This window comes from Macadamia integrifolia, chromosome 10, assembly GCF_013358625.1.
Source record: "Macadamia integrifolia cultivar HAES 741 chromosome 10, SCU_Mint_v3, whole genome shotgun sequence".
Lineage (NCBI taxonomy): Eukaryota > Viridiplantae > Streptophyta > Magnoliopsida > Proteales > Proteaceae > Macadamia > Macadamia integrifolia.
In genome coordinates this window covers 16430524-16444164 of record NC_056566.1, presented here as the reverse complement: position 1 = coordinate 16444164, position 13641 = coordinate 16430524, and the positions used below count along the sequence as shown (strand labels likewise).

The 13641-nt window shown below is 38.3% G+C and overlaps 1 protein-coding gene across 3 annotated transcripts; it reads right to left on the bottom strand.

The window, feature by feature from the left end:
- Positions 1–72: 72 nt before the first annotated feature.
- Positions 73–11867, bottom strand: LOC122091908 (DNA mismatch repair protein MLH3). 3 transcript variants are annotated; one of them, XM_042662150.1, is made up of 24 exons: positions 11820–11867; positions 11677–11724; positions 11106–11260; positions 10936–10993; positions 10531–10588; positions 10301–10393; positions 10058–10223; positions 9938–9953; positions 9594–9814; positions 6494–6563; positions 6331–6408; positions 4395–6095; positions 4220–4313; positions 4035–4132; positions 3633–3706; positions 3292–3486; positions 2963–3007; positions 2806–2859; positions 2549–2655; positions 2064–2112; positions 1747–1806; positions 1539–1611; positions 1345–1430; positions 73–563 (listed from the first exon to the last, which is right to left on the bottom strand). In XM_042662150.1, the coding sequence occupies exons 3-24, from the start codon at positions 11229–11231 to the stop codon at positions 390–392; spliced, it is 3696 nt and encodes a 1231-aa protein (XP_042518084.1). In that variant the 5' UTR covers positions 11232–11260; positions 11677–11724; positions 11820–11867; the 3' UTR covers positions 73–389. The 3 variants fall into 3 exon arrangements, 2 of the variants coding, with proteins under 2 accessions (XP_042518084.1, XP_042518085.1); XR_006144061.1 differs by lacking the exons at positions 73–563; positions 2549–2655 and having other exon boundaries at positions 1362–1430; positions 6331–6411; XM_042662151.1 differs by lacking the exons at positions 9938–9953; positions 10058–10223; positions 11677–11724; positions 11820–11867 and having other exon boundaries at positions 6331–6411; positions 11106–11238.
- Between the last annotated feature and the right edge of the window lie 1774 nt (positions 11868–13641).

The following is a 13641-nucleotide window of genomic DNA, read 5'->3' as shown; positions in this document are numbered from 1 at the left end:
TTACCCAGAGAAATCAGCCGTGCAGGCTTCATTGAAGGATCAAAGAGGAACTTTGAGAACTGGGTACCCAAAAAAAAAAAAAAAAAAATCAAAGAATGCATTTCAAATTAACAGAATTGTACAAGCTTGGCACCCAATTGAGGGCCACCAAATTACAAAGGAAGGCAACCTTGCTTCGCTTATCATCTTCACTGAATTTGAGCTTAAATACCGCTTTTCATGTTTTAGGTCCAACCCATATCAGTGAAAGTCAATGCCAAAGGTAATTTAAAAGCAAACTCACAGTTGAGGCTCAGCAATCCACTTGTGCAAGGCCTTTAAAATTGATAGGAAGGAAATGGGTAGGCATAAACCTGACACCATTAACGCATCCTTGCTTGTCATCCACATCAATCTCTACCTGAGCTTAAACGCTGTTTCACACGTTCAAGACTCAGCTTATGTCTACGCAGACCGTGCCATGACCCATTGGAATTTTCATTATACAACTGAAGCTCAGCAATCTGCTTGTGCAAGGCCTCCAAGTTGACAAGAGGGGCGGTTGTTGGTCGCCCATGAGCACACTACAAGAAATCTCCTTTCAATCGGTGTTTTTTATGTTTTTAATAGAATAACGAAATATTAATACAGAAAAAAGAGAGAACAGAAGAGGAGCCTGAAAACAATAAAATAATACAATAGCATGAATCTAACAGAGAACTACAAAGGGACAAAATAATTCTACAAGGTGGAAGACGGTCCAGAAAATTTGAGTCCCTATAATCTCCTTTGCTTGGGAAACTCGTACACACGGGTGTAGGGGAGGAGTGGAAGATTCAACTGATTCTCTTTCCTAGTTTCTTCCTCTTCAAAAATGGGAATGTTTTGGGCCTGGGACAAGGAGAGCTAAACATAGATCTGAGGCACCAATAGCATGCCACATGTTGAACCTTTAAAGGATCATAACCATCGGCTAAAAAGGTTCCGTCTTAAATATTGTACATTAAAAAAAAAAAAATCAATTTGATTAGATGAGTTTTAACCATCTGATCTAAATGTTTGGAATTTTTTTGGAACTCCTCAAACATCCTATTACATAAACAAAAAAAAACACACCTTGGCATCATCCTTTGATGCTGATTTTTTATTCAAGAGATCTACATGGGATCCACCTGACAGAGGCATATGATACATAACAGGCTATAAAGGCCCCAGACCTGAAAGCATTCTAAATATCTAGACCTGAGATTTTCCCTTCTAATATTTACTCCCCATTTCAGGATAGTAAATACAAATTGAAGCCCCATACAACGGAATTTAAACTTAAAACATCTTTGCGCAACATTTGAGAAACAATGAACTTACTTGAAAACACAGTGAGGTCTGCTTCAGTTCTTCAATAATTAATGAACATTCTGACGGCAACAAAGAGTCCCCAAACATGATTGCTCCTTCATTGTGAAGTCCAATGATCATAATTAGAAATGCATGTAGGGACAACAAGGTTCTAGCTACTTCTTGTTAAAGACATTAAAATTTGGGATTTCAGACATTTCTACCTCTGCATGCTTTAAAATTGAGGACTCGAAGTACAGAAGGCGGCATAGTTGATGATCCATCCGTCTCAGCAAGCTTAGAGACAGTAGCAAAAATGAAGCCAGATCATCATAATCAATAACTTGAGTATATTATAAAGTTTCAGCAAAGTTAAAAATTGAGAGATTTATTAGTGAAGGAAATGATTTTGTGAGAAGTGGGAGACGCTACCTGCTCCAGAAACTCCAGAAGATCCTTGTCCGTTAAATTGACACCTAAAATACAAGGTACCTACATAACCAGTTAGAAGAACGTAAACTAAGTATGAGAACCTGACAGCATAGAACTACTAATTTTGGAGGGATCACTCCCTAATTTTGACAAACAATATAGTTTATTAAGGAAATGAGTTCTGATTTTCTTAATCCTCTTACTATCTTATCCATTTGATGCTATTAAAACAAGAAAACAGAACCTAAAAAAGAGAGTCCAGGAACATCAAAGTTATCAGGCTGCACCAGAAATAAAAAAGAAAGTTGGGTCTTCACCGCAAGAAGTGTGACACTGGATGGTTGCCTGTTTAGGAGGTTCATGTTCCTGAACAAGAGATTAAACTTGGCTCATTATTTAAGATAGAAAATTAGCTTAATGTAAATCAAGATTTCTGGGTAAAACATCTATAATTGTAAAAATAGATATGCCTGAAACAATTCATGGAGGAAAGTTGAAACACTACAAGAGCATAGACATTGAACTACTTATATTTCAGTGATGCACTTAAATCACCTAAATAGGATTATTTTAGTGGAAATAAGCTTTGGGCTGGGCTGTGTATTCTGAACCTAGGGTTCATCCTACCTATGCCATATCACCCAATCTAAAAAAGGATCCTCAAATGAGATGCACTTATTATTTTCTTAACATCAGATTAGCACCTAGCATTGGAGTCTCCCTGACACCAACCTAACAGTTAAAATATAGTTCCACATGTCAGAGGTTTCTCATTTAATATGACCTCATACACAACACTTACTTCATAAAGGAACCTGAAACATTAGCATGGATGTTACAGATCCAACCCCAATTCTTTATCTGTTCTGCATAATTGTGCAGTAATTGATATCCAATCTCAGGAAGTACCTGGTATTTATAAGAGTGTAATTAAACAGTGATAATCACTCAATAATATAAAACAAGAACAAGAATATACAAGATCTGATCCCCAACAATATATTAGGAGCATCCATCAGCATTGACTTAGATCTTGCATGGCATCAAACATGGACATACCAACTCTTGCTCAGAGTCCAAATAAGCAACAGTCTTCCCTTCACCAGATAGCACCTGAGAATTCACATAGTATTATGACCTATTCTTTTTAGGGCATGAAGCAACAGAATATGATCTATTGTCACTGCAAGAGTTTTTACTGGAAAGACAAGACTACCTTATGACGCAGCTCTTCCAGTCGAATCCTTTCATCTGCAGCATGCTGTGAACAAGAAACCCACCGGTGTCATAAGTGTAGCCAAATGCTATGTGAACAAGAAACCCACTTATCTATTCTATTAACGGCTATGACTTCAGCCTCATATGTAACCTATAGCTCATAATTGTCAACAGTCCAAATAAACAACTACAAAATCATCTTCATGACAAAAGCAGACTTACAGCTGAAGTGTATTCAGGTATAAAGCAACCTCCAGATTATGCAGGGAACAAAGCAACACAAAATTCATGTGAAGATGAGGAAGGAAAAAAAAAACAGTAAGTGACCTGGTCAATGAGGGTCAATGTTCCACCAGCCATCACAGGGATGAATTTTTTATCCAGCTGCAGGAGAATCTTGGCATTTTCAAGGAAATCCTTTTTGATAGATTCAGGAACTAATGAACCAGCAAGTTGCAAGATCCCGGAAGAGACGTCAAGTATATCATTTAATCCGTGCAAATTCTCTGGTTCATTTCCATCCTAAAACAAAAGTGCATTGGAAGCAGTTGGGTTAACAAATGAGCCAGATTTTGTAAATAAAAAATGTGAGTAAATGATTGGCAGACTTATCTCAAGACCTGCACTTAGCAAACCACTTGAAAGTTGAAAATTGCTATATACTTAACTGTAACCTGCAGATGGCTATTCCGCCACTTGACCCCAGATAGTTCCAAATCTTCCAGACAATCGGTTGTGAGGTCTGAAATCATCAAAAGTAGAATTCACAGTAGTTAAAGGGTATCCAGTCTCAATGAGAGAGAGAGGGAGAGACATTTCAGAATTGACCACAAACTATAGAAGAATTTTGTAGATCAAGATTAAAAAATCCACATTCAGCATTAATGAAATCCCCTTTCAATATTAATACAATGAAGTAAAAGGGGGTTGTTCCAGGAATACGATATACTGAAACTGGCAAATTGGTTTCGATAAATCCTATTCCCTTTACCATTCTCTAGCTTCCACAAACAATTCACATTAAATCACATGTCAACCACGAAGACTGACAGGCAGTAAATCTTGTCTACCTTCAAGAGAATCTGGGTTGTTTATCTTCTCAACCTCTGTAATCTTTTCGATACCATGGATATTTTGTTTGCCATGTTGCTTTGTCTCCTTGATTGTCCTGCATACAAGAGCAAATCAAGTGAATGAAAGGAAATTCATTTTGCATTTTAACATGAGTTGATGATGGGATGAACAGTGGCAGTACCCCATGTACAAAAAAGAACCATCAGAAAGATTTCGTTCAGAATATTCCTCAGATACACCAAAAGAATGTGATGAAGACTTAGATTTATAATCACCTGTAAAAACATGGGAAATAGTCAAATTGCAGTAGCACAGGGTTGGGGAGGGAGAAGAATACCGTACATCCTAAAAAAAACCTGGTAATGAAGTGGCATCATGGACAATCCATGCATCAGGTTCAGCTGTAGTAGTCACATGGTGATAAACAGCGGAGAAGTCTTTACGGCCCTTGTGAAATGGTGGAGCTGAGTGGCTTCTCCTGGAATGTCCCTTATGAACATAATCCTGTACACAATTTTGAGATCCCAGACCCCATTGATTGTTTCCCTTATTATTGTAACAAGGAGAAGGAAAGGGCCGTGTGGGTACTGTACAATTATCTGTCCTTGAAGGGTCTAAACCTAACCATCCTATCACATCAGTTGATTTATCAGAAAAGATTTCCCTACAAACAACAGGGCAACATTCTTCAGTGGGACTATTCTGCATAGTATCATAACCAAAAACATCATATTCATTGTTCCCTTCTCCAAATTCAGAAAGTGCATACATAGAACTCTTGGTAGACCTAAAATTCTTTCTGCATGCATAGTCACCAGAAAAATGTTCACCCTTCCAAGGTGCATCCCAAGAAATAGAATCAGAGGTTTTGTAACACCATTCAGTGTTTCTGGATTGATGATTAGAGCCTATTTCTCCAACTTGCAGGAGGGAATCATTTGGAAGGTCACTCTCTTCGGTAAAGAACTCCCAATCAGAAGGAGACGGTTTCATGAAGTCCCTTGGCAATATATCTAATTCTGTAGCTGTGCTGCATTTTGTGATGCTGCTGCTGGAGGACAGTCGAGAGGTTTCTGCCTCATCCTGCCAAGTAGATTTCCCAAAGAAATCATAATTTTTTTGACCTATCTCAGCATCCAAGACACTTGTCATCTTATCAGACGCAGAAGGATATCGTTTAATGAAGTCCCTTGGCAACATGTCTAACTCTGTAGCTTTGCTGCATTTTTTAATGCTTCCGGAGGACAGTTGAGAAGTTTCTGGCCTATTCTGCCATGAAGCTTTTGAAGAGAAATGAAAACTCTGGTTATCCTCATCATCATATCGAACACCCATCAATTCGTCAGGATCAGATGGTTTTGTTTTGCTGTTGAATCTATCATTGTGAACTTCGAATTCTTCATGGCTTGTATACAATGACCCTTCATATAATACATTTCTCGGCATTGAGCATTCAATTTCTTCATGGCTTGTATTAAATTTCAATGAACCTTCACATGGCACATTTCTCAACAACGAGCGATGCCCCAAAAGAGGTATCGTAAGACTGTTTGTAGAGTCTGAAGGAAATGAATCTTCCCTCACACTGTTTCTGTATCTGAACTGGTTGTTGCATGTCGAAAGCCACCCTGTGGATCCTCTGCTATTGTTAGGAGATTCATTTCCCAATCCTGAGATTAAGATAGAACCTTCTAACTCATCCTTCAAGAAATTATCCACCGAAGGAAAAACATTGTTGCCAGGTGTCCATGTATGGCTGCAACCCTCCGGACAAAATTCTGGCATATGGTTTGCAATAGAAGAACACAATGAAGTTGGAGTCATGACTTGGAAAGCATACCCACAGTAATGATCATATCCTGTCTTGGTATTTTGTCCTTCAAACCATGGAGTATTTCTACGAAGTTTCCTCGATGGAGTGTTACAGTTCTTGTGGTGGGATACAAGATCATACTCTTCAGATTGGACATTCATAGGGCAAGAGTATGGGCTAATATCAATCAAGTCATATTGGGTTCGACACTTCTTTCTTGCAGCTTCAGATTTCACTGACATATCTGCAATAAAAAGTTCAACAGATAAAAGCTTCAGAATTTGATCTTGAAAAAACAATTTCATTACTTCTATCAGTCTCTATAGAACATGATTGATAGGTTTTATGCAAACAATCATTAATTCGAGAAAGTGATTTTATTCTTAGTAAATGGTTTGAAAATGGCAAATCATGGAAGATGAGATCAGATTTGATGCACATCTAGACCAAATAGGATTCTTAACATAAAGTCCAATTACCATGTGCTGGCAATGCAATCTTGTCCTCTTCCCTGCATATTTCATATCCTCCTAATGCCTCACAAGCATGGACAGTGTCTTCTATAAAATATCATTAATAAGATTAGTTTAACAAATTATCCGAAGAAAGAAATCTAACATATAGAAAGTCCTTCGAGTTAACCTTGGATTGGAATTTGTTGCCAGAATTGCTTGATAGAATGCTCAACAAAGGCAAGTACAGGAACCCAATCCTGGAAAACAAGGGGGTGGATATGACATCTGCTCCACAATAACGCCAAAAAAGTTTCTCCATAGAAGATAAAATTTGATGACAGATAAATTGAATCAGAAAAAAGGTGAAGATGAGGTAGAATGGCAGGACAGCTAAAATAATATTAAGTTTCTAAAATGCAGCACAATCTTCCTACTGCTAACCATGAGAAACTGGGGGGGGGTGAATATCCAGAAGGATGGAGGAACAATTAGCAAAAAAATAAGATGAGACTCTTTTAATAGTCAATCTAGGAAAACCCAATTTTTAATAGTAAGTTCGTAATACATTTTGATTTTATTGAAGAAGCTTGGAAAGAAATGTTCTTTGATTATATGTATTTGACAACTTATGTTGGTCTATGGATAAGGATAAATCCCCGGAGCTAGATTGATTCATGATAGCCTTCTTTCAGTGGTGCTAGGAGACCGTGAAGGTTCACTTGACAATGGACTTTTAAGAGTTCCTTGGGAGAGAAGTGATTAGCAAGATCCTAGATTGCACCTTTATTCACTCGTTTACAAGGAAACAAGTGAGATTGGGGAAAGGGCCATCCTCCTAAGCCCCTGGGCAACAAAATAATTGCCAAGCTTGATGTAGATAAGTCACTTAAGGGGCTTATTTTATTGCAAATAAGCCTTAGGTTGGGTTATGTATGTGTTGGGCCTTTGATCCCAGGGATTTTATTTGTAATGGACCACTTTAATGGGCCTAAAATATGGGTAGAAAGTAGGAAAACGGGATTTAATTCATTAGTTTAGTTAGAGTCCTGTTTTGAGTCTATTTTCTTTGTTATTTCAGTTTCCTAGTCAGTTTAGGTTTCCCAATTAGTTAAGGAATGGGTTAGGCCTTTCCTTTTTAGTGTTCGAGTCAGTTTTGAGTCTTCTATATAAGTTTGTAAGGGGCTATAACATTGAACACGAATTTATTAATGAAAAAAAAAGAGAAGGCTTATGCTGTTGTGCTGTGGGATGCAGTTGGGTGAGATGCCTAAACCAGAGGGTGAGATGCCCATTCACTAGTTCTTCTTCCCCCTTCTCAACCCTCCATCGAATTCTCTTTCTTTTCTTATTTTCCTTTTATTTGTTTGCTGTGAGAGAGTATTTGAGAGCTAGAACCAAGCCTATTGGAGGACATCTTCTCTGTTCAGCCAGAATTTCAGATCCTACCTGGGATTAGGATCACTTGTGATTCTAGTTCTACATTATTTAGATGCCCTAGGTGAGATGCCCAAACCTGAGGGGTGAGATGTCCATTCACTAGTTCTTCTTCCCCCTTCTCAACCCTCAGTTTTTTCTTATTTTCCTTTTATTTGTTTGCTGTGAGAGAGTGTTTAAGATCTAGAATCAAGCCTATTGGAGGACATCTTCTCTATTCAGCCAGAATTTCAGATCTTGCTTGGGATTAGGATCACTTGTGATTCTACTTCTACATTCAAGCTACACACTAAAAGCTTAACAAGTGCTTAATGGGCTCATTTTATTGTCCTGGAGAGGAATTTCATCAAGAATAGTTGGATTCTTGATAGGATTCTCAATGCGACAGTGTGTCAAGGATAAAAAAAAAATCAGTAATAGAGCTGGACAATTAATCTTCTCAAACATTTAAGCTCAAAGAGGCCTGGATTCAAGGAGAAACATAGAATTTCACAAAACACAGAGAGCCTCGTCATCTCGATCCAGGCAAGTGCACAGCCCATAACTAAAGGAGTACTACAGTTCAAATATTGAGAAACACCAAATTGAGCCTACAGTTAAACTTCAAAAATTGAGAAATGAACCAATTGTGCCTTGTTTTCACCCCCATTAATCATCAATCAGAGGCTTGTGAGCTTGTAAAGTCAGTAAATTGTATACATTTATATGAACATTGTCCTGTACATGTCTTTACACAAGAAATTGAGGCTGGTTGCCAACAAATGAATTTCTAATTAAGTTATACCTACTATCACGTAAAACTGTACACATTAGAGTTTGGTGATCCTTCAAAACTTTCCTCACCTCATTTGGGAGTCTATTGCCTAATTTGTGAACACCTCATTCCCGTGGAATCCAAGATAATCCAATTGTTACTTGGGTGACTTGGCCAAAGTTAGGGTGGACAGGGATCTGATGCACTTAAATGATTTTTCCATACCTGATTGTATATTTTCTCTGACCCTTACAAGATTAGTCCTCTTTATATTATCTCCACTATTCCTTCCTAATAACATTTTGCTTCGTGAGTATAATTTGCTTTTGTGGTTTCATATATGTAGTTAAATACTTATTTTATCACAATCGCTTACCCTAACTCGAGCTGTTAAGTAAGGGCAACAAAAATGTATGTCAACACCCACGCACGTATAGGTCTGTCAAGGTACTAAATCTCGGTTTCAAGGCTGGTTTCAACCCCAGACGAAACCGAGATATGCCAGGTTTAGACCGAAACCTGGTATTTTCTAGGCCAAACTCGAAACATAGGTTCCTCACCCTGGAAATATGGTTGAAACCTAAGGTCGAAACTGTCGAAATACAGTCGAAACCTGGTACAAACCAGTATCAACCTTAAGTTTCATCTTGGTACCTGTCGAAAACCGAGATTTTGTTCCATGATACCTGTACTTCTGTACACACATGGCCTTGCTAGTGACACGCACTCACATCGAAACACTATCATGTGGTACCGAGATAAGAATGTGTCTAGAAACCCCATTGGACTTCCCAGGGATCGAACACTCAAGCTCCCTGCTCTGATACCAAGTTACAACCGCTTATCCTAAAAGCTTGAGCTGTTATGTAAGGGCAATAACAATGCATACCCATGTTGCCTCTTTCTTATTTTAACTAGCATACAATGAGTGAACCAAGCCTAATTAGTAGGACTTAAGAATTCCTTCAAACCTGAATTTTACATGGAAGAAAATCTATACAATTGCAAATTTGTAAGCACTAAGATACCCATTGTATGTCTAAAAAGAATTTGCTGAATCAGGAAATTTTGAAATGAATGAGAAAGAGAGAGAGATCACCTTGAATTCAACAACTGTTTTTGACGGTTCAAAAGTTAAATCATAGCTAGACTTAGGGCAACACAAGTTCAGGATATATGCCGGATAAGCTTGGGGCCTAGTCCTTTTCCCATATTGGGGCTCGGTTTCTCTCTTCCACAGATCCAAACACTTGTCACTACAAGCCAAATTTCTAAGCAGTTTATGGATTGGACCCTTGCAGACAAACCGTGAGTTGATGTCTGGAAATGTAAAGGTCAAAAAAAAACAAACTGCTAGTAAATTGAAGTCATCAAGGGGGAAAACGAAAAGGATTGTCAGATGGAAAAATATATTCACAGACAAGGAAACAGAAATATGGATACAAACATATTGTAAAACCTGCCAAAAAAATAAAGCACCCTGATTAAAACAAAGAAATGAAGGACATGATATGTTAAAACACCATGGTACTACAGTCATTCGGTCATATGAATCACATCTACCTTCATGGGGAAGGAGTCACCAGGAGCACTTAAATACCCAGAAAGCTTCAATGAGCCCTCAGAGAAACTCAGTTTGTGAAGAGAATTAGAAATCTCAAAACCAAAATTGCTCATCACTAGTGACAAAGGAGAAAAGGAAGAAGGTGTGCAAAGCATTTCATCTTCACTGCATTCAGGACAATAAAATATAAATAAACACATAAAATCGGCATCATCTATCTTCCAGTTGTAATGAAATGATACCTCTCAATATCGATGACTTTGAATGAAACATGCGGATGCACAAGGGCAATTCGAAGTACACATTTCTTGACCGAATGCAAGACCTTCTTGGGGCTGTCAAAGACAGATATAAGAATTAATAATAATGCTGAAATCAGAAGAGCCAAAATCAATAATAGAAACAACCAGAACCATCCTCTGAAATATTTGACAAAAGTAAGGAGTTCCATGATCTCTGGAAAATACACAACCTGGATTGCATAGACTTCCTTCGAACTGGTTGATTGTAAAATAATTCGCGAACAATGACTGCAAGGACACAAATTTCTTAATATAGCTACAAAGCCAGATAAAAATGTTTTTTCTCTGTCAAATCAATAGCAAGATGAATATCTGTTTTTGGCCAGTTATCTTTGTAATCCCTTGAGTGTATGAAAGAAAACTATCCAGAAATGTCATTTACGAGTTCTTGTTCTTTGAGAGATGTAAGGGTAGGAAATGTAGTTGAAAGTTTGTCTGCTGAAAATAAAGATTTCAAAATGTTCAAACTTATATTATCAAGCAATATTAAAGACAAAAATCAGGTGCTTACAAGAAAATTAAAGTAAAGACAGTCCTACAACCATATGCTGTTCCAATCAACATTGAGACTTTACCTGTTGTACCTGCATCTTGCCTATGGTTATCAATTCCAAGATACAAACACTTGCATCCCTGAAAATATTAAGAAAAACAAAAACAAATAATCTCGCATCAAAGTAGAATGAAAAAAAAAAAAATCCTAATTACAGAAACTAGATTCAAAAACCAAGAGAAGAACCCCTGCCTTTATGACCTTGCGGTATCCACTTGGCCGCCCATGAGCTTTGGTTATGATCTCTAACAAGGAGACATCAGAGAGGGAACCCAATGCTTCTCCTCGGAAACCAAAGCTTCGACTAGCAGCATCCATTTCGGCCAAATGGTGCAGCTTGGATGTTGCTGTTCACATATCAAACAGACTATACTCACCAGATGGACAACACCAAATATCTCAACAGTCAATCATGGACTAAATAGGAGTCTGTGAAGTATAATGGAAGAAACATAAAAATGTCACCAACAAGATCTTGGACTATTTAGAATGCTAAAAAAGCCATGATGACCAATGTTGGATATTCATGACTTTATAATCGTGAGGCCAATATGATCAAGGTCTCAAGAACAATTGCAAACAGTAAGCTTTAGGTTTAAAAAGAAAAGAAAAAAGGAAAAAATAACAATTCAATCAGATGCAGTTCATCAATATAATAATTCAATCAAAACCAGCATGCAAACATGTACACACAAATGCACAAAGAGGCAAGATTATACATTAGAAGAAATTGGGGAGGACAAGAAAAAGATAACATAAATACCATATCTTTCTCCCAACAAAACCAATCCATCCCGAGTAATACCAGATCCTGCAGTAAGCATTGTCAAGTGGAGAAAAAATAAGCAGGAAAATAATTAAGTGTGTTACATGATATGATAATTAGAAGGAAATGTTGCTACTAACCATCATCCTCTACCTTCACAAAGCATGCCCCAACTCGTATAGCAACAGATACCTAAAACGGTAAATAATAGAAAGATTTTACATCACTCACTGAAGCAAAAAATAAATTAGCAAGTAGCATATAAAATTAAAGTTCATGCTAATAAGCATTTGCTGATCCTAAAAATTGTAAGCATCTAGCAGAAGACAAATAATTAAAACATAAGATTTTCACTGGACAACAAGACGATGTAAGGGGTTCATATATTATGTATTCAGCATTTCACCAATGTTAATAGACACTGGATGTACTGCCACATTTTCAAAGAAATAATTTGGTGTACTAGGTTCTATGAAGCGTAATTTCTCACATGGATATCCATTTTCCATGATCTATATGCAATCTAAAGACATCTCCAAAACTTATAGCGACAATTTCTATACTTATGCCAAGACTCTCTAGTTTTGGACCTCAATAATTTGAACCCATAGGATTTGAACTTTGGGCGGTTCTATTGAATTTATTTCACTTTTCAAAATCCTCACTAAAAATTCTCAAGAATCGCCTTGCCTGTGACAAAGAACCATTCTAGAGGAACTATCCACTATCAAATGGCGTATCGGTTACAGAACCATGCCTTTGATCTGTCCACAGGACATTCTGAGGATGCTCTATTCCTCTCAGTGGATTCTGACCATGTTCCTAGCCTTACCCATGTCCCACGACAAATTTCTCGAGATGAACTTCTTCGTCTCCTTCCCTCTTCTTGGGTTACGGCTTATGAACAGCAGATGGCTTCTCAGCAGCCTGCTCCGGTTGAACCACTCCAGTCTACAGACCCGCAGTACATCCGTCACTCTTCTGGTGAGGTTGAAATTAGGTTTCCTCCTCCACAACCATTACCATCTCCTTTCCCTACTCGGTTTCAGGGCATGATTTCCCCAGAAAAGATTCCAATCAAATCTTTTGATGCTCAAGGCAACCCAGTATACTACTTCTCCGATCCAGTCACCGGTCACAAGTATTTTGACCTCTGTGACTGTGATGATTGTCTCCAAGACTCTGATAATGATGAAACCTATCGTCCTAAAAGAAAGTCCTCCCAGACTATTCTCAGGGAACGATATGAGTTAGGAGATACCACAGTTGGCCCCTTAAGCACTGAAGCCCGGTATCCTTTTATGGTGAAATATGGAAACCCTCCTCTGGAACCACCTTATGTTCCACCTCCCACTCCAGTTTGTAAACCTCCTCCACCAGTTATACCACCCTCTCCTATGATTCCTCCTTGTTGCATGTATTCTCCAGGATCTTCTTCTTCTTCTTCTATGAAGAATTTTCCTGGTCCTACTGATTATGGTCCTGATTCTCATGGTATCCGTCATGTTTGGAAAGTTAAACCACCCATTCTCCCTTCTGGACAACCAAAAGAGATCTCCCCCGCAGAAGCAGCTCTTAATTGGCAAAATGAAAATGCCATAGTCCAAAACCAGTACTTGGAGCGTATTCTTGCTACTTCCCAACATACTCATAGTACTGTTGGTCGGCATACTCAGTTGATTCAATCCCTGAAAACTGAGATGGATCAAGTCCATATGGAACTTGCTGGTATAGCTTCCTCGACTACTGATACAGCTCAGGCCTTTGCCATTATAGGCCAAAAAGAGAAACATCTGAGGTTTCTTGAAGCTCAGCTTCACAGCCTTCAACAAGCTCCACCTCAGGCGGCAACATCTAGTCGACAGCAGCCTCTTCCCTTGACAGTTCCCAGTATGGCTCCTCAGGATCCTTTTGCCGTATACACTGTACCGGCTCCCCCGGTAGCCTCTCAGAGATCTTTTC